The 21,770-nt window shown below is 44.4% G+C and overlaps 1 gene segment (V, D, J or C); it reads left to right on the top strand.

Annotated features, from left to right (window-relative positions):
- Positions 1–645: 645 nt before the first annotated feature.
- Positions 646–20,757, top strand: LOC144674518 (Ig heavy chain C region, membrane-bound form-like). The segment is given in 9 exon segments: positions 646–748; positions 878–1,195; positions 2,412–2,465; positions 13,922–14,221; positions 14,421–14,732; positions 15,351–15,662; positions 16,379–16,708; positions 20,034–20,161; positions 20,300–20,757. Coding segments are annotated over 9 exon segments (1,809 nt in total).
- The last annotated feature ends 1,013 nt before the right edge of the window (positions 20,758–21,770 follow it).

Here is a 21,770-nt window from a genome sequence, read left to right as displayed (position 1 = left end):
AAGGCGGGTTTCTAAAATCGCTAATTTTCAAAGGGCTGTCATAGGGTCAGGGGCAGTTCGAGAAATGCAATGAGAGACATTGTACAATGTGAGGAGATTCTTCTTATCTCCGGACCCAAATTGTACAGCGATAACCACCCACATAGTTAATAAAATCACTTTGTTCATCCCCCGCATTTAGTTACATAAATCAATAATAATTCCTATGAATGATGACACTTTATTGTGGTAATGAGATAGAGACCCGGAGTAGCTGCAAAACAGACTGACAGTCCCTTTATTCCCTGATAATATAATTTAATATTTTTGGTTCAACGCCTTGTGAAGTGGAGTAGAAATAAATGGGCATAATTTTCAATGGAACTATATTTTTATTAACAGATGCTCAACTGTAATTTCACCATTAGAACCACTGGAGACATTACAATGAATCCATTCAGCCAAATATCCCGATACAGGCAAAATGTCCACTTTTAACAATAACCTATTGTAAATATCTGAGTCCATTCTGTTGGGGATGTGGAAGGTGGGGCGTGGATCTAGTCGCCGCCTCCACCAGGGAATCAACAGGCGGCGCCTGGAAACCCGCCCCCTTCTGCCGGGTATTTAAATGCCGCTCACTGGGGCCGGAATCCAACAGTCCGGGAGCTGGTTTGTTCACTGAGTTCTGGACAGAACAGTTTTCCCCAAGTGACCAGAAGGATGAGGTCGGCGATTTCTCTCAGTTTGTTGCTGACTTTCTTATCCCGTGAGTAGTTTTTATTGTCCAAGTTTCTCACTGTTACTGTCTCAGTGTTAGTCTCTCTCTGGAATGTTACAGAGTCAGGAATCATTTCACCAGGATTAATCCTCGGGGTTTTTGATATATTTTTTACAGGTGTCCAGTCGGATGTTGTGTTGACTCAGCCAGAGGCAGAGACCGGGAGTCCCGGAGGCTCCCTGAAACTGACCTGTAAAACCAGCGGGTTCGACCTTGGCAGCTACTACATGTACTGGGTCCGACAGGTTCCCGGACAGGGGCTGGAGTGGTTGGTTAGCTACTATACTTCATCCAGCAACTACTACGCCCCAGCAATTAAGGATCGATTTACTGCGTCCAAAGACACTTCAAGGAACATCTTCTCCTTGGACATGACGAGCCTGAAGACTGAAGACACCGCCATCTATTACTGTGCAAGAGACCACAGCGAGAGGAATCAGGGCTGGACCCGAACAAGAACAGATCGAGAGAAACTCAACAACTTCCATCGTAACCTGACGGTCAGTACTTGTTTTAAATGTAATATTAACTGTAATGATCAGAACCCGACAACAAGTCGCTTCTGACAAAAGTAAAACAGCAAATTTAACAGTAAAACCTAACAAACCAATTGATATAATAGGCTGAGCTTTTGGCTGTGCTTATATTTACTGTTAACAGATTCCGCAATTACAGACCTGGATATAATGTTCATTTTAATATGTCTGATACTTGGAGGGGATCACTGTTCATTGAGTTTTGTAAATTGCTGCATAAATACTAAACTAGATCAGAAGTAAACGTCTATTTGAAGTGAATATTGAGAGGCAGCACTGATCAGAGATTGGGTGCAGTTTTTGTGCGGGTGTATTTCACTGTGATAATACGGGAGGTCACAGTGCTGTGCACAGCGACATCCTCATACAAAAACCTCAGAAGGAGTTTGTTCAAATTGGTGATCACGATCACAACAGGAAAAGTCAAAGAAAATGGGAGCTAAATAAAATAAAGGTAATAAGTAATATTGGTTTGTAAAAATATATAGAAGTCTTCCGCTTTGTTTGTGTTTACGGACACGCTAAATCTTCACAGAGGCTTTTAAAGTATTCCAATCACATTTATAAATATAATGACCAGCACAGGCTGAAATATCTCACTGATTCACTCTTAGGCGAGTGAGATCAGGTTTTTGAGAGCGCAGTGAGATTAAATCTCTGTATTTACAGTGAACAGTCTGCCGCAGTATTTGACACGATGTGTCTCACTGTGATATACGGGATGGCACAGCAGTTACTGTCAATACAAAAACCCCTCAGCACTAAATGAGTCTGCCTGGGTCAGTGCTCGCTTTTACAATCCTGCTATATTTACAGTGAAGTATTATTTCTGTCCAGCACTGCCCAAAAAACATGGTTTAAGATGGAAAAGCTGTGATAATTATCCATTCCTCAATTGGTGAATTCAATAACATGTTCATGTGTTATTCTGTGAATTATAAAACATGAGGATCATTGATGAATAGCTAAAGATATCCGCAAACGCAAATATAATTTCGTGAAGATTCATCGTGATCTTACTTTGCCTCTGACTTATGAATATTTAAGATAACGGTGGATTTCTGACTTTTTCGTGCAGGGACAGTTATTGTATGGCACAGCCCAGGGAGTGTAACACTGTGACGCTATGGACTACTGGGGGAAAGGGACCATGATGACGGTGACTGCAGGTAAGAACCACACATTTATTTAGTAACTGTTTTATTTGAGTCTTTGTTTTTTTTGTCTGTTTTAATAATTCATTCAGCCAATGAAACCTGAGTTTGGTGGATTCTGAATGCAGAAGTTTTTACAATGTTTCATGTGATTCTGCTGAAATTGAGTTATATAATTCCGCTGTGTTTTGATAAAAAGTGCTGCTGAGGGATTGAGTCCCTGGTAGTTGTGATTTTGTATTTATCTGCTGAGGATACTGTGTGGCCGGGCTACTTGAAATATCTAACGTTTGTAAAAACAGTTTGACGTTTCTGCAATGTTTAATCTCGGTGACATCTAATGGCTGCGGGTTTTACCATCTACTGCACAAGGGTTTAAATAGGTTTGAAATCAAACCCAATATTAACAAAATATGCTTAAGTTTCAATATTAATTTATTGAACATGTTCCGCCTACTCACAATGCTGTTGACATTATTCCATATTTATGTTTAGTTTAATTATTCATTCATTTGGTGACGAGCGGTTGTCTGGATTCGATATTGAGATTTTCTTGCAATGTTACATTGGATTCTGTTGGAAGTGTTTGTAGAATTGAGCTGCTTCTCCATGAAACGGATTTCAGCCCCTCAGTGATGTGCTTTTGGTGTTTTTCTGCTGAGGAGAGTGTGTGTCCGGGTGACTTTGAATTAGTGGAATTTGTGAAACGGTTTAGCGGTTCTGCATTGTTTCTGCATTGTTTAAACTCGGAGACATTGAGCAGTTACACGTTTTGCGATTGAATCGAAGCAGCCTACGCGTTTGTATCTGCTTGAAGCGCGATTGTAGGCAGAAAACAAACAGGCTTCAGAAATGGGCAAAAAAGCATTTACAGATGTGTTAGAACATTTTGTGTTTATTTTAAGTGATAATTGCAGAGTAAACTAAACCATGGATTATGACGCTCATTCAGAACATAATTCGTTACTACAATCAGAAACTATACAATTACCAAGTTTTCAAATTGTAGAGTAAAATTAATACAATTAAAACAATTATAATGTATTTCTCCATATTGACGGAACAGCTTTCATATTAACCTAATTGATCATTAATCGCCTTTCACAATTCTGCTGTGCTCTGCGCACAATTAACATGATCGGGAAAGTTTTTAGGCTGGAAACAATTTGTGATTATGCATGAAAAAATTTCAGTAATAATATACTGACTCTACAGAATTGTTCAGTTTCAAAAGAGATTTTGAATTACTTTTTTATATCGCTGATAACATTTGCATTGACTTAAAGAGGAGTTTGACATTGCAGTTTGGCGATATGTCTATTCGGTTATTACATTCTTTCTGTGCAGCTGTAACCACACTATTCCTTCAATGTCATTGGGATTTGGAGAGCGAGATAATTGTCACTAATCTAATTTTAAACAGTTTACTGGGGGGTGTAATTCGCTGGCAGTAAAGGAATTGTTCTTACATTTTTTTGAACTGCAGGAAGGTGCAGACCGCATATAAATAGAGACTGACAAGTAAAAGCTTGAAATTCGAAAAGATTAATTTAATTGCAAACATTAGTATTAGTTTTGAATTTAATAACAACATCCTGTCTCCCATAGCTGTGCTGTACACAGATAGAATTATAGGAGAAGAACAGATCATATCTGAGTTTCATGCTTAATTCTTATTAAATATTAAATTGAAGAACAAAATCTGGAGTCGATTTGCCGGTTATATTTCAGTGGCGCAGATGATCTGAATGAATTCTTCTCATCAAATTGTCTACTGATCAATTTGGATCTTCTTTCAGTGAACAATATATTTAACAATTAAATTATAGGGATTGTTATGTAGGAAGCACTTTCATTGATAATAAGTTACTGCCAGGAACATTTGTTTACACATAACTCGGAGTTAAGGCAAGTTTGATTCAGCAAACAGATGATATTACACCTCATCGACAGTTAATGCGATGTGCCCCCGGCCAGATTTGAAAGTGTTTCAAATATTCAACTCATAAATTCGTCGTGTGAATTACTCGATGAGAATAGATGGAATTTATGATTTCTCAATCCGTTTAGAAACGCATAGTTTACAATTTTGTCCATTAAAACAGAGCAGGAGAAGTAAAAATAAAATAGTAAATATTGATCAGATTTAAGTAAAATTGATTTACTTGCCTGGATGTTACCATGTAGTAATTTGAAGTTTATTGTTTAACAATTTTTCAGTGTCAGGTTGATTTAAATAAACCCCAATTATTTCACAAAGTACCAAGGAGAAACAATTTTCAATTATTGAAAACTATTTTTATTATAAAGTAGAAATCAGCTAACAAGAAAATGAATTGACAATAACAAGATAATTAACTTACAATATAATATTAGTGATAATTAATTCAACATAAATGAACTCCAACAATTAAATAGTATACTGGACATTATAGTGGTGCAAAATCTCAAAGGGTGGAGAGAATTTTGAATTGTATCCAAAATGAATTTAGAAAAGAATACTTTTCTTACTCAGCTGTGCTCAGCTCGATAAGGTGTTTCGCCTCAACGTTTTTATTGGTTATATTTATACCTAAAATCAAATCAAATCAGTGGGTAATCGGTTTTCAATGTGAATGTTTCCTGATTTGTTTAATTCTTACCCTGTCATTGAGTCTTTATTACGGACAACCAATTATCCTGAATCTGTAGTATTTGCTGTGTTCATTTTCAGGGTAACTTAAATCATACATTGTTTGGAGATTTGAGTCAGACGGGGAATTAGATGGACTTCAATGGGAGTTTTGAAATGAAAATCAGTTTAATTTCAAATAAGTTATAGAATAATTGTAGCAAATTGACCATTGATCAATTAGAATCAAACAGCTTGAATGAAATGGACAGATTGAACAGATCTATCCGCTGGGAACTCGATTGTTGCACCATTTGTGTCTGTTCTGTTTCTGTGCGCGTGGTCACTGTGCTGGGACCAAGAATTTTCCTGACTGGTTGTTAACCTTCTGGTTCGTTCTCTTGTATTTCAGGAAGTGCAATTTGATTTATTTCTTCAAAAAACTTGTATTTGTGAGAAATGTGAAAGTTTGACTTTTTGACCAGGCGCCTCAGAAATGAGATACCCAACCCATTGTGACAGTCAGAAAGGACAATTCAGAAACGACAGACAGACTGTCAAAGGAGATTTGGTCGATTTTAAGCCAGTGATGTATCTGTCTTGGGAGTGTTCGGTTAGGCAATGCAGAGAGAGTTTTATCCTATTTTAATCTGTGCTGCCACAGTCCTTGACCTATTTGGTTGGACAATGTGGAGGAAGAAGTTAGCCTGTATCTTATTTTTAATCCTATCATAGGATGTTGAGGTCGCTGGCAAGGCCAGCATTTGTTGCCCATCCTAATTACCAATCCTTGAGGAAGTGTTGAAATGCCGCCTCCTTGAATAGCTGCAGGTTCACTCACAGTGCTGTTAGGTCGGGAGATCCAGGATTTTGACCCATTTACAGTGAAGGAACAGCGATATAGTTCCAAGTCAGGATGTTCGGTGTCTTGGAGGGGAACATACAGGTGGCGGTGTTTCCAAGCACCTGCTGCCCTTGTCCTTCTAGTTAGGAGAGGTTGCGGGTTTTGAAGGAGCCTTGGCGAATTGCTGCAGTACACCTTGAATATGGTACACACTGCTGTCACTGTGCATCGGTGCAGGAGGGAGAGAATGTTTAAGACAGTGGATGGGGTACCAATTCTGTGGGCTGCTTTGCCCTGGATAGTATTGAGTTTCTTGGGGTTTTTTGAAGTTTCACACATTGAGGCAAGTGAAAATTATTCAATCCCAGTCCTGACTTGTGCCTTGTAGATGGTGAGTTGTCTTTGGGCGATAGGAGTTGAATTACTCGCCACAGAATTCCCAGCCTCTGACCGGCTCCTGCAGCACAGAATTTATATCAAAACCGGATTGAACCCTCTCCTGGGCATATTTGATGGGACAACATCGAGGGAGTTTTATTTTATATCAAACCGATGCTGTACCTGACCCGGAGTGTTTGACCGTTCAGTGGAGAGTTGGCTCCCACCCTTGCAGCTGATGACAGGAGTGTACTGGAGGAGGAGTGGGGGCTTTAATCCATATCTTAACTTGTCCTGTTACTGACCTGAGAGTCTTCTCCCCTCAGAGGTCAAACAAACTGAATCGGCATCGAACTAACTGGCTGTGTGTTCTCTAGCCAGATCTGTGAAAATAAATTGTTCCATTGCTCGGGTGAAATGACGCATGTTAATTGTTTTTAACAATATTTCTGGAGAGAACATGTATAAATTTTAATGAATTAATTATGTTTAAGTATTCTGAGTATCAGAAAATCATTGAATGTGAGTGACCTGAACTTGAGCACAATTTCAGAACAAACAGAATCAGGGAGTGACAGTGAGGCTCCAGAGAGCAGCGCCTGTTCTGATCTGATCAGAGGCTGCGAGTTATTTAAACGATTGAAATGGACAATGACCAGGCTCCCGCTCCAAATAACCAGCCGCGGGGGATTTGGGGAAAAGGAGCCGCCATCAATAACTGAGTCATTGGATTGCCGCCTGCAAGGGGAGGAATGAATGACAGAAATGAAAGCATGAGAGGACATTCGGCCCTTCGATCCTGCCCTCCATTCAGTAAGATCATGGCTGATCTACCTCGACTCACTCAGTCTCTTTACCACACACCCTCACTCGCTCACTCTCTGTCACACAGGCTGTTTCTCACACACCTGCACACACTCACTAACACGCACTCTGTCTGATAGACACAAACTCTCTTTCTCTGTCACACACACACACAGACACACACACTCTCTCTCTCTCACACATTCTCCCTCTCACACACAAACTCTCTTTAACACGCACACACCCTGCCTCTCACACATTGCCTCACTCTTTCACACACACTCTCACACAGATACTCACATTCTCTCAGACACATTCACTCTCTCAACTACACACACTCTCACACACGTGCACACTATCTCTCACACACATGCACTCTTTCTCACACATGCACTCTCACACACTCATTCTCTCTCTCTCTCTCTCACACACACACACACACACACACACGCACAAGCACAATCCCTCTCTTTTATGTACACCCACTCTTTCTCTCGAATACATGCACCCTCTCTCCCACACACATTCACACTCTCACACATGCACACACTCTCCATTTTCTCTCTCTCTCACTCACACACACACACACATAACACTCTCTGACATACACATACCTTCATTCTCTCTCATATACACACAGAAACGCAAACACATTCTCTCTCACACACACACTGTTTCTCTTACACGTGCACTCTCTCTCACTCTCTCTCTCTCTCACACACACCACACTCTCTCTCATACACACACACACACTCTCTCTGACAGACACACTGGCTCTCTCTCTCACACACACTCTCACACACTTTTCTACATATCACTCAGACCCCTACACTCTCCCTCTCTCTCTCACACACACACACACAGTTGCTCTCTCCCTATCACAAACACAGTAGCTCTCTCTCACACACATTTCTCTGTCAGACACTCTCACACTTATACTCCCTATGACAAACACATAAAAACACACTCTCCCTCTCTCACACACACTCTCTCTCTCTCATTCTCTCTCTCTCACACACACACTCTTTCTCTCCCACACACACATTCTCTATCTCATATACTCTCACACGTATACACCCTATCTCACTCACACACACTCTCTGTCTGTCTCTTTCTCTGTCTCTCTCTCTCAAAAACACATACACTTCCACTCTCTCTCTCTTTCTCATGAACACACACACATTCTCACACAGAGAAGTGGGCTGAAAATACTAACTGCAGAATGAAAATCCGTGAAGCTGCAGGCATGTTCATTGTTCCATTTCTGAGGACCTGTTGTGTAAAATGGAATTACACAGGTAACATCACTATATATGTGGAAAATTTCCAAGTGTTGAACCAAACACAAAGGAACAAGGAAAGGGGAGGGATGTGGCGGAGACCACGGCCGCCTGGATCCCCAATACTGGTGCACACTTGGTGCAAGATGCCTGCACAGCCCATCCTGGTTTTGCTGTAACCATCTCCTCCAGCCCCCTCAGTCTGCCTATTCTCGCACTGACATGGGTTTCTTAAAGAAAGGCATCAGCATTAAAGCAGCTGGCCAGCGATCTACACTGCTGCCTGACTTTACACAGCCGGTGTTACTGAAAGATGATCAATATGGAGAATCGGGACAGGATCGATGGAGAGGAAGAGGAGGAGGTGGAGGTGTTGGAGCCGAATGGAGGAGCCCCCAGCTCGGCTGTGGACAACAGGCAATGGAAAGCTGAGCCGGAGCGGAAAATCATCCAGAGAAACATCGCCTTGATGAGCCTGCAGCACCTGGGCACTCTCACTACCCACAATCACTCACCCTTACTCACTCACTCACTCACCCTCACTCAATCTCACTCCCTCCCTCACCCGCCCTCCCTCACCCGCCCTCCCTCACCCGCCCTCCCTCACCCGCCCTCGCTCACCCGCCCTCGCTCACCCGCCCTCGCTCACTCACCCTCACTCACTCACCTTCACTCACCCTCATGCACTCATCATCAATTACTCACTAACCTTCACTCACTCACCCTCACTTACCCTCACTCACCCATTACTCACTCACGCACCCTCACCCTCACTCACTCACCCCCACTCACTCACCCTCATTCACTCACCATCAATTACTCACCCACCTTCACTCACTCACCCTCACTCGCTCACTCTCACTCACTCACTCGCTCTCACTCACCCTTACCCACCCAGCCTCATTCAAACTCACTCACTCACCCTCACTCACTCGCCCTCACTCACTCACTCTCACTCACTCACTCGCTCTCACTCACCCTTACCCACCCAGCCTCATTCAAACTCACTCACCCAACCACACTCACTCACCCTCACTCGGGGGTACTCACTCACCCTCATTCACTCACCACCAATTACACACTCACTCACTCACCCTCACTCACTCACCCTCACTCACTCACCCTCACTCACACCCTCACTCGCCCATCCTTACTCATCCACCCTCACTGATCCTCAAACTCACTCACCCACCCATCCTCACTCATCTACCTTCACACACACTAAATAATTCATCCACCCACCCTCACACATCCACTCACCCTCACTCACATACCCACCCTCACATACCCACCAACCCTCACTCACACTCTCATCTACCCTCATTCAATCACCCACCCTCACTCACTCATCCATCCTCACTCACCCACATTCAGACACCCGCCCACGCTCACTCACCACCCACCCTCATTCATTACTTCACTCACCCACGCACCCTCATTCACTCAGCCACCCACCCTCACTCTGTCACTCAGCCACCCTCACTTTCTCAATCATGCACACGCTCACTCACTCGATCACTTTTCCTAAATCGGTGTGTGGGAGGGCGGGAGCTGCGGGGAAGAGAGACCTGGAAGCGAGACCTGAGGCCTAGCAGTGCTGGAAAGTGGAGCAAGGCCGAATGGAGTGATCAGCGTCGGTGGAAGCGGAGATAGCCTGGGGGGAAGGGCAAGGAGGCGGGGGAAAGGGCAAGGAGCCTGGGGTTTGGGGGGGAAGGGCATAGAAATGGGGCAAAGGTCAGCGAGCAGTGGGAAAGGTCAGCGAACTGGGGAACGGGCAGAGAACCAGGGGAAAATGTCAGAGGGCCGGGCGAAAGCGCAGCCACCCGTGGAGTAAGAACAGAGAGCTGGGGGAGAAAGGGCAGAGAGGCGGGAGGGGGAAAAGGGCAGATAGGCGGGAGGAGGAAAGGGCAGAGAGGCGGGAGGGGGAAAAGGGCAGAGAGGCGGGAGGAGGAAAAGGGCAGAGAGGCGGGAGGGGGAAAAGGGCAGAGAGGCGGGAGAGGGAAAGGGCAGAGAGGCGGGAGGGGGAAAGGGCAGAGAGACGGGAGGGGGAAAGGGCAGAGAGGCGGGAGAGGGAAAGGGCAGAGAGGCGGGAGAGGGAAAGGGCAGAGAGGCGGGGGGGAGAAAGGGCAGAGAGGCGGGAGAGGGAAAGGGCAGAGAGGCGGGAGAGGGAAAGGGCAGAGAGGCGGGAGTGGGAAAAGGGCAGAGAGGCGGGAGTGGGAAAAGGGCAGAGAGGCGGGAGGGGGAAAAGGGCAGAGAGGCGGGAGGGGGAAAACGGCAGAGAGGCGGGAGAGGGAAAAAGGCAGCGAGACGGGGGGAAGGGCTCAGAAGCGGGGGGGAAGGGCAGACAGGCGGGGGGTACAGAGCAGAGAAGCGGGGTATGGGACGGGCAGAGAGGCGTGGGGGGGAAGGGCAGAGAGCTGGGGGAAAGTTCAGCCAACCGAGGTAAAGGTCAGAGAGCCATTGCAAAAGGTCAGAGAGCCATGGAGTAAGTGCAGAGAGCTGGAGGAGAAGGGGCAGAGAGGCGTGGGGGGGGAAAGGGCAGAGAGGCGGGAGGGGGAAAGGACAGAGAGGCGGGAGTGGAAAAGGGCAGTGAGGCGGGAGGGGGAAAGGGCAGAGAGGCGGGAGGGGGAAAGGGCAGAGAGGCGGGAGGGGGAAAGGGCAGAGAGGCGGGAGGGGGAAAGGGCAGAGAGGCGGGAGGGGGAAAGGGCAGAGAGGCGGGAGGGGGAAAGGGCAGAGAGGCGGGAGGGGGAAAGGGCAGAGAGGCGGGAGGGGGAAAGGGCAGGGAGGCGGGAGGGGGAAAGGGCAGAGAGGCGGGAGGGGGAAAGGGCAGAGAGACGGGAGGGGGAAAGGGCAGAGAGGCGGGAGGGGGAAAGGGCAGAGAGGCGGCGGAGGGGAAGGGCAAAGAGGCGGTGGGGGTGGGGGAAGGGCAGAGAGGCCGGCTGCAGTGGGGAGAGCCGGGCTAAAGCAGTTGCGAGACGAGGCCCCAGGCGCCCTGGGCCCCACTCTCTCTATCTCTCCCTCTCTCTCTCCCTCATTGTCTCTCCCCCTCCTGAAACCTTTTCCATTCCCGGGGAAAGGCGTTAAGTGCCTAGGAGAGAAGGGAGACAATGTCTCTGTGCGTTTCCCCCCCCCCCCCCCCGGCTCCCTGCGCCTTTCTCCAGCGGGTGTTCGCTGCCCCTCCAATCACAATCTTTTTGTTTCCCAGTTTTACTGCTGATAGGCCCACTAGTCAGCCTATAAGCAGCTAACGGGGTAGAATGACCCGCCTGTGATTGGAGGAGCAGCTCCTTACAGAAATCTTCAACCCCACTTCCCTATCTTCCCAGCATTTTGAACAACGGCTCCGGGGGCCAGAAAGAGGGGCTTCGGGGGCCACAATCCAGACACGGGACACGGATTGGACAAACCTGTAATAAAGGAAAATAAGGAAATGGGCAGAGAAGTTGGATAAATATTTTCGCCTTAACAAAGTGGTTACTAAAATAGAAGAGGCATTTGTTCCAATTTTCCAAACTTCCATAGATTCTGGAAAGTCCCGTCAGATTGGAAAATAGAGAATGAGGCTTTTATATTAAATAAAGGAGGGAAAGGGAAAGCAAGAGACTATAGGCCAGTTAGCTTAACATCTGTCAGAGCGAAGATGCTGGAATCTATTATTAAGGAGCCTCTCACGGGTCACTTAGAAAATTCAAATGCAATTATGTAGATCCATCATGGTTTTGTGAAAGGGAAATCGTGTTTGGCTGATCTATTTGAGGCCCTTCGAGGAAGTAACAAGGAACATGAATAAAGGAGAACCTGTGGGTGTGCTGTATTTGGGCTTCTAGAAGGCATTTGACAAAGTGGCACATCAAAGTTTACTACACAAAATAATGGTGTCGGCAGTAACATTTCAGCATGGGTGGAAGTTTAGTTAGCTAACAGGAAACAGAGAGTCGGGATAAATTGGTTATTTTAGGTTGGCAAGATGTGACAAGTGGAGTTCCACAGGGATCAATGCTGCGGCCTCAACTATTTACAATTTATATCAATGACTTGAATGAAAGGACTGAATGAATTTGCTAACTTTGCTGATGACATAAAGATAGATAGGAAAGTAAGTGGTGAAAACGGGATTAAGGCCCAGCAAAGGGACATAGATAGGTTAAGTGATTGGGCAGAAAAATGACAGATGCCGTATAATGTGGGAAAATATAAACTTGTCCACTTTGGCAGGAAGAATAGAAAAGCAGCATATTATTGAAAGGGAGAGAGATTGCAGAACCCTGAGGTGCAGAGGGATGTGGATCCCTTGGTGCATGAATCACAGAAAAAACAATACAGGAACAGCAAGCGATGAGGAAGGCAAAGGGAGTGTTGTCATTTATTACAAGGGAATAGAATATAAAAATAAAGATGTTTTGCTACAGTTTAACAGGGCGTCGATGAGGCCTCGTCTGAATTACTGTGTCCAGATTTGGTCTCATTTCAGAAAGGATATAAAAGCATTAGAAGCTGTTCAGAGAATGTTTATTTAAATGATACTGGGAGGTGTTGTCTGTTATCTTATGAGGGAATTTGGATTGGCTGGGCCTGTATCCATTGGAGTTTAGAAGAATGAGAGCTGATTTTATTGAAACATATAAGATCCTGAGGGAAATTGACAGGGTGGATGCTGAAAGGATGTTTCCCCTTGTGAGAGAGACTAACGATAGGGAACACAGTTTAAAAATAAGAGGTCTCTCATTTCAGACGGAAATGAGGGGATTTTATTTTTCTCTCAAAGTGTCGTGAAACTTTGGAACTCTGCTCCCCAGAGCGCGATGGAGGAGGAGTCATTAATATTTCAAGGCAGAGGTAGAGAGATTCTTCATTGACAAGGGAGTCAAAGGTTAGCGGAGAGTAGGCGCGAATGTGGAGTTAACGCCACAATCAATCAGCTATGATCGGAGTGAATGGTGGAGGAGGCTCGAGAGGCCGAATGGCCTACTCCCGCTACTAATCCGCATGTTCATATGTACATACAATTGGAAAATGTCGTACTTATTGTAACTGGTATTCAGTTTAGAGTTCTATGGTCATTATATAGTTACCATTACAAAGGTACTTTCGAAGGGTTGTTGCTATTCTTTGTTTTGGGGAGACGTGGAGAGGGAAGGGGGCATCACTCAATTTGAACAGAGCCAATTTACAAAACTGCAATGATATAAATGACATGACAACTTCTCTATCTCCAAGTGCTGTTTATTGAGAAATAAATGGTGGCCGAAATAATGGGAAAAATCCTCTGCTCTTCCACTTTAATCCAATGAAAGGTACGTCATTCAGATGACATCAAAATGTTCTATTTTAGTAATGGGATCGAGGCGGAAAAGGAGGTGTGGGTTTCTAAAGAGGGAACCGACAGATGAAGATCACCAAATGATGGAAATAATAAATGATCTAATGTGGATGTGGGTTTTAGTTGGAATATATCAGGATATGTTTATAGTTATAGTCAAATTTTGAGTTGTTTGGTTACTTAATGATCACAAATCACAGAGTCTAACTTGTTCAATCGGCCATTCTTTCCCAGCGACACCGTCTTCGCCCACTCTCTACAGCCTGGTCTCCTCCTGTCAGCAACACAACACCGACGGCTCCGTCACCTACGGCTGTTTGGCGATGAACTATTCCCCAGAAATCACCAAACTGACCTGGAAGAAAGATGGGCAGCAGATCCCCACTGGATTTAAGACTTATCCGTCAGTGAGAAACCAGAAGGGAACCTTCACCCTGAGCAGCCAGTTAACCATCACCGAGTCAGAGGGGGAATGCAGCAAAATCAAGTGTGAGGTTCAATACAGCGGCTCAGACAAGAGCATTGGAATGCCATGTAAGTGTTGGGGAACTTGTGAGAAACAGAAAGGCTGTGATTGACCTGTATAGGGCCTTGGTTATAACGCATTTATAGTACTCTGCATAGTTCTGATCCCTGGAAATTCCAGGTTAGTGTCCATGGTTAAAATATAAGAACTCATTGTATCTGTTATCAATTTCTTCTGCAAGAAATGGCTAACCTGTGTTTCTTGAAGGTCCTCGTGACTTACCTCCAACTATTCTCCTCACCGTGAGTTCCCGGGAAGAAATCACAACCAACAAATTTGCAACCGCCGTCTGTTCAATCATCGATCTCCGTTCAAAGTCAATGACCGTGAAGTGGCTGAAGAATGGACAACCCATGGATTCAGGAATTGTCACCTCTCCCGCCTTTGAAGTGAACGGGAGCTTCTCGGCGACCAGTCGGCTGAAAGTCTCCGCTGGGGAATGGTTCACCGACGCGGTCTATACCTGTCAGGTCACTCACCAAGGGGTCACCCAAAGTCGAAACGCCACCAAGTGTGAGGGTAAGAAATACAAACCGAGGAAGCAATAGATCATTCTGCTCTCCGATGTTACTCAAATCAGGAATTTATTGGAGTTAGTAGACGGAACAACTTCTAATTTACTATCATGTAGTTATTGTTTAATTCCGATGTAAGGGCTGCATTCGGATCGCTCACCATTCAGGATTTTATCACGTCACGTCTCTGCATTGACGTCACAGAGTGAGTGAGGTGGACTTGACATTAGCTTTACCCTGAGTCAGCTGATCATATTTGGAGAGGCAGAAGGTGTCTGGAACCCTTCACTGGTAAAAGCTTCGGGATAGGGTGTTGGAAAGTGCATCCACCCTATTTATAAAACGGCTTTCGTACTGCATTCCAGGGCCCAGGAATGGTACATTTGTAATGGGACTGGGGCAACATAGATTCATGAGAATGTTACCGGGGCTGAACGACTTAAATTATGAGAACGATTTACATAGACGAAGCTGGTTTTCCATTGTGTAAAGAAGATTAAAGACGATAGTTAGAGGTTGATATGTCCAAGGTGATTTATTCTCCTTCAGGGAGTGAAGGCTGAATACTGCTGTCCTGCTCCTGAAGGTGAAACTTTGGTTGATCTTCATTTCTGTCTCACAGGCCCAGACCACTGCCCCAACGATCCCACAATTACTCTACTGCCACCGCCAATAGAACAGGTCTTACTGGAGGCGACCGTGACCTTAACCTGCATCGTTTCTAATGCTCCTTATGGAGTCCTCGTGTCCTGGACACAAGAGAAGAAGCCTTTGAAATCAGAGATCGCCGTCCAACCGGGAGAGGATCCCGACAGCGTGGTCAGCAACGTAAACATCTCGACACAAGCCTGGTTGAGTGGGGCTGAGTTTTATTGCGTGGTGAGCAATCAGGATCTGCCGACTCCTTTAAGAAGTTCCATCCACAAGGAACCAGGTGAGCGGTGAGATTGAAGCAATAAGTAGTTCAATGTGTCTATTTCCAGTGTAAGTGTAAGAATCAATATTTACTATTCAGTGTATTTATGGTCTACTCTGATTAGCAATTTCGCCAACTAAACGCCCTGGGCCTGTGGACTTTCAGGGGGAAATTGATAAGTAGATGAATGAACAATGAACTGAAGGCTGTGCCATTGGGTTTAGATGAAGCAAGATGGGAGGAGCCTGGTGCGAAGCTGAAACACCAACACAGACCAGTTGGGCCGAATGACCTGTTTCTGTGCTGTAAACTTTGAGAAACTTTCTCGTCCAACCCCATAAGTTCTCAGGGAAAAGGATTGTATCCATCTCTGCCCCGAGCTGGAAAACCGGACAGATCCCAAAGATTTTTATTTATTAATTCATGGCATGTGGGCGTCGCTGGCTGGGCCAGCGTTTATTGCCCACCCCTAATTGCCCTTGACAAGGTGGTGTTGAGCTGCCTTCTTGAACCGCTGCAGTCCATGTGATGTAGATACACCCACAGTGCTGTTAGGGAGGGAGTTCCAGGATTTTGATTCAGCTATAGTGAAGGATCGGTGATATATTTCCAAGAAGTGGATAATGAAACCCCTTAATATTCATCACAAAACACGTTTCTCTCACATCTAACCAGCGGTTTCATTGTCTACGAAATTATCCAGTTTATTGACATTTATTGTACATTTTCTGCAGGTAAAAATCTGCAGGAACCGTCCGTGTCTGTCCTCCTGCCCTCGGCAGAAGATGTCTCCGCTCAGAGATTCGTCTCCCTCAGCTGCTTGGTGAGAGGTTTCTCCCCACGAGAGATCTTCGTCAAGTGGACCGTCAATGACAAGCCGGTGAATCCCGGGAACTACAAGAACACCGGGGTGGTGGCGGAGAACGGCAATCGCTCCTTCTTCATGTACAGCCTGTTATCCATTGCAGCGGAGGAGTGGGCCAGCGGCGCTTCTTACTCCTGTGTGGTGGGACATGAAGCGATCCCCTTGAAGATCATCAACAGAACGGTTGATAAATCCAGCGGTAAACCGAGTTTTGTGAATATTTCCCTTGCACTGATGGACACCGTTAATTCATGTCAATGAGAATCTCTCGGTTACGTTTCAAACTTCAATAAAAAAATAATAAAGTCCTTTTCTCCAATTGTGATTTAAATGCACAATCGCTTAATTAATGTTGTTTTCCACTTTTGCTAATGTTAGAGCTGTTTAGTTAAAATCGGATATTTCCAGGGCTCAGAACCAAGTCTTGTACACCCAGTGCTCCCAGCTCAGATGCACCCTGGGTTAGAGACAGAGTAAAGCTCATTCATCACGGGATTCTGCAAAATAACATCACCAACTCTCCTCCCACTGAGGGGAAATCTAACAATTTCCTATTTCCGGCAAACAAACTCAGCACATTTAGATCTCGGTGTTGCTGCTTCTCTTATTGTCCATTCCTTTAAAATGGATGCCAGCTTTAAGTTGCTGCATCGCACCCACTGGGAATTGAAGTGAGGGTCACACAGAAACATGTCTCAACAATTCCCCATCAGAGTGAGGGGAAAGGAAAATTGTTAACCGACTGTACCCCCACTTCCCCAACAGAGAGAGGGGGAAGGGAAATTGTTAACCCACTGTACCTCCACTTCCCCAACAGAGAGAGGGGGAAGGGAAATTGTTAACCCACTGTACCCCCATTTCCCCGACAGAGAGAGGGGGAAGGGAAATTGTTAACCCACTGTACCCCCACTTCGCCAACAGGGAGAGGGGGGGAATTGTTAACCCACTGTACCCCCACTTCCCCAACAGAGAGAGGGGGGAATTGTTAACCCACTGTAGCCCCACTTCCCCAACAGAGAGAGGGGGAAGGGAAATTGTTAACCCACTGTACTCCCACTTCCCCAACAGAGAGAGGGGGAAGGGAAATTGTTAACCCACTGTACCCCCACTTCACCAACAGAGCGAGGGGGAAGGGAAATTGTTAACCCACTGTACCTCCACTTCCCCAACAAAGAGAGGGGGAAGGGAAATTGTTAACCCACTGTACCCCCACTTCCCCAACAGAGAGAGGTGGAAGGAAAATTGTTAACCCACTATACCTCCACTTCCCCAACAGAGAAAACTGAAAGGAAAATTTTTAGCCAATTTTACCTCCACTTCCTAAACAGAAAGACGAGGAAGGTCATTGGTTAACCCAGTGTGTCTCCACCTTCTCAGCAGAGAGAACCAAAAGAGAAATTGCTTACTCAACCAGACAGAGCAAAACTATTAACTCAATGGACTCTCAGTCCCCGAGCAGAGAATCTGGAAAGGAACGGGCCTTTGCTGTAAGGACCCAGTTACCAACAGCAGATGTCAGCTTCTAGCTTACTGGCCACAGGTTTTAAAGTCCCATCATGCTTAAAATGTTGTAAAATATATATTTATGCAACATAATTTTAAGAAGTTTTCACACTCTTGTTCCAGTTAATCTTACGCTAAGATTGATTTCCCATCATCCGAATCTAAACCGGTTATTAAATCCTCCCTGGGTTGTTCACGGTTCTACCCCTGAATTTTATGAGGCAGATGGATGATTGTTTGCATTCGTTCACCTGATATCACCTTGCACCTCACAGAAAACACGTTTATACAGAACATTGAAAATATTCACCAAAATTTTCACTATCAGGGTCAGACTCGATCGTTGGGACCTGGTGAAACACTGAAAAATAGTAAAAATGCACACAAGGGACACAAATGGACGCACACAAACATACATACATACACACATAGGCACAGACACGCAGACACAAACACACACAGTACAGGCAGACACACACACATACATACATAGACACACACACACAGGCACAGACACACACACAAACACGGGCAGACACACAAACACACACACATAGACAAATACACATTTGCACACACACAAACACAGGCACAGACAGACACACACGCACACACAATCACACATAAACACAAATACACACACAAATGCAGGCACAGGAACACACATATACACAATCACACACACACACACAAATACACACGTGCACACACACATACACACACACTCACACACATATACACAATATCACACACACAAACAGATAAAACCAGACAAGCAGACTCATACAAGGACACAAATATGCATTATCACACATTCACAATGACAGAAATACAGACAAAAAGACACACACTATCATACACATTAAAACAAGTACATGGATACACATGAACACATGCACACACATGAGCAGATGACACCCAGACAGACAAAAACATAGAGGAACAGACTAACACATTCACAGGCACACATGTAGACACAAACATGAAACACGCTTATACACACGAGAACACAAAAAACACACGTTAGTACGTTTGAAAACATAAACACACATTGATACATAGTTTTAAATATCCATCAACACACAAATGCACACATTAAAAACTCTCTCTCTTTCTCTCACACACACACGCTGTGACACAGACATTAATATGCTGACACATACGTGGAACACAAAAAGAAACATTAACACATATTAGCAGACAAGAACGCATAAACACACATTAACACAGATAGTAATAAATAAACATAGATATCAATACATAAACACACACAATAACACACTCATACATACACATTGGCAAAAAAAACAAAATATACATGCAGACGCAGACACAAAAATGCACAAGTCAGCACTCATTGGCAAATGAACGCACCTCAATACTCATACACACATATGGACGCAGAAACAAAGAGTGATGCAAGGCACGATATACTCGTGCACACATACATAAAAGCTAAAGCATGACACAAACGCCAGGCTATTGAAGAAGGTTTAATTCAAATGCACTTTTTTAACCGACGTATCCTCCAGCAATTGTCCCTATTACATAATGATCCGAAAAGCACACTGAAACAATGTTCTTACTGAGAATCTGATTTAAGTTAATGACGCACCAAACATTCCCATCACAAATAGACAAACAAGATGGGAACTCACATCCGAGATTTAAAAAAGCAACGTTCACAGTTTCCAAATAAGTTGCCCAGTGAATCTCTCTTGATATCCATCATAATATTCTCCAATAATAGATCGTACGAAATTGTTCGAAAATAAAATGATATTGGAGATAATTTTCTATATTTTCCGACTAGGACTATACGAGGATTGTAAAGCAAGAACAGCTGTAGAGATAGTTACAGGGATAGGTTGCTGAAATTCACGTGCTTAACAGTAGATATATATTGAACATTAAATTAGAGAATACATTAATAACTTAGGAAAGAGTAAAGAGTATATTTTTAAAAGATATCCTAGATTAATAAGTAACCTAATTATATTTCCTCGGTTATATCCTCGCAGATTCCACAGATCACACCTGGATTGAAGACTCTGAGGATGATAACGGCAACATCTGGACAACCGCTTCCACATTCATCATCCTGTTCTTCCTGAGCATTTTCTACAGCACTGCCGTCACTCTGGTGAAGGTCAGAAGATTCAATCCACTCACACTTCAAACTGACAGAAGCGGTTTGAAAAATCTCTCAATGTTTCATTGATTAAAACACGAACATAAATGTCCCACATTCTAAACATCTGCTTCATTATTTTATCCTCTTTTGCAGATCAAGTGACCAGTTGAATTTTGGACACCGTAGATTTTCCTCAGCCGTTTATTGAGATCTCTGTATTACGAATTTAAAATATGTCCTCTCGGTGAATCTAAAAATGAAATACCTTCAGTTCATGTTTCCGAATTTGTAACTAAGACAGTCATGGACGGTATTTCCGCTTCTCTGTTTGAAATGTGCGAGATAATTATGGCTGTGTTGTAATTGTAGCTTATAATTTCCCAGTAGTTTGAATTCCATGTGTAAATAAGTAGCTTTCCTCATTCCCTTCCCTTTATGTTGAGCTCCGGTTTTCTCTTTCTGGTCTCTGTCACAGCTGTACATACAGTTGGCAGCTCAGAGCGAATGTGTTCTGTTCTCAGTGTGACTCAGTCATCATATTCAGTCCAGTTGACTTTAAAATAAACTTTTCTGTAAAATGTTCTCCGAAATTGTTAATAAATCATGAATGTGAAACGAACTGACTTTGCTGAACTCCTTTCCCCCAGGCCCATCGACACCGCTCCATTTCCCCTATTACACTGTTTCCTCCCCTTTCCCAGATTTTTTTTAACCATTCCTGTTTGGGATGTGAATCAAAAACAGAAAATGCTGGAAAAACTCAGCAGGCCCAACAGCATCTGTGGAGAAAAAAAGAGTTAACGTTTCGAGTCCTCATGACTCTTCTTCAGAGTCCAAGGTCCTTCAGTGAAAGAGTCACTGCGCCATCCAGCGACCCATTGGTGTTAATACACCTTTACCTCTACCTTTTTATGGCAAACCCCAGAGCCAGGATGATTGCACAGAGGGAGGAGCCTCGGTGATTTCACTCATACTCAGGCCTGTCACAGTCACATGTCAGGTAATTGTAAACAGCAGGGATCTGCTTCATCAGAGGCCCATACAGGACAGTATATGGAGGACGAATGTTTCCTTTACACTGTCCCATTAAACACTCCCAGGGTCGGTGCAGCAGAGGTTAGATAGGGAGTAAAAGTTTTTTTTTTTCTCTCTTTACCCTTTCATGAGGTGTGGGTGTCGCTGGCAAGGCCGCCCAGAACAGCCCGGCTTCCGAGGCCATTTCAGAGGGCAGTTAAGTGTCAGGCAGGTTGCTGTCGACCTGGAATCACATGTCGACCAGACTGGGTAAGGATGGCAGATTCCCTTCACTAAAGGACATTAGTGCAGCAGATGGGTTTTTACGACAATCGGTGACAGTTGTCATGGTCACCATTACTGAGGCTAGTTTTCAATCCCAGGTTTTAATAATTGAATTCACATTCCAGCAGCTGCCATGTTGGGATTTGAACCCATGCGCCCAGAGCATTCGCCTGGATTCTCTCTAATTTGTCCAATTAAACACTCACAAGGCAGAGACGTCACAATCCACCTTCTCAATGCAATTAGGGATGTGCAATAAATGCTGGCCCAGAGAGCCACGCCTATGTCGCATGAATAACAAAAAATGCACAAATACCGCAGACTG

This window comes from Cetorhinus maximus, unplaced genomic scaffold, assembly GCF_964194155.1.
Source record: "Cetorhinus maximus unplaced genomic scaffold, sCetMax3.hap1.1 HAP1_SCAFFOLD_681, whole genome shotgun sequence".
NCBI classification, from domain to species: domain Eukaryota; kingdom Metazoa; phylum Chordata; class Chondrichthyes; order Lamniformes; family Cetorhinidae; genus Cetorhinus; species Cetorhinus maximus.
Note: the sequence above shows the minus strand (reverse complement) of the source record. Positions and strands in the feature narration are given on the sequence as shown.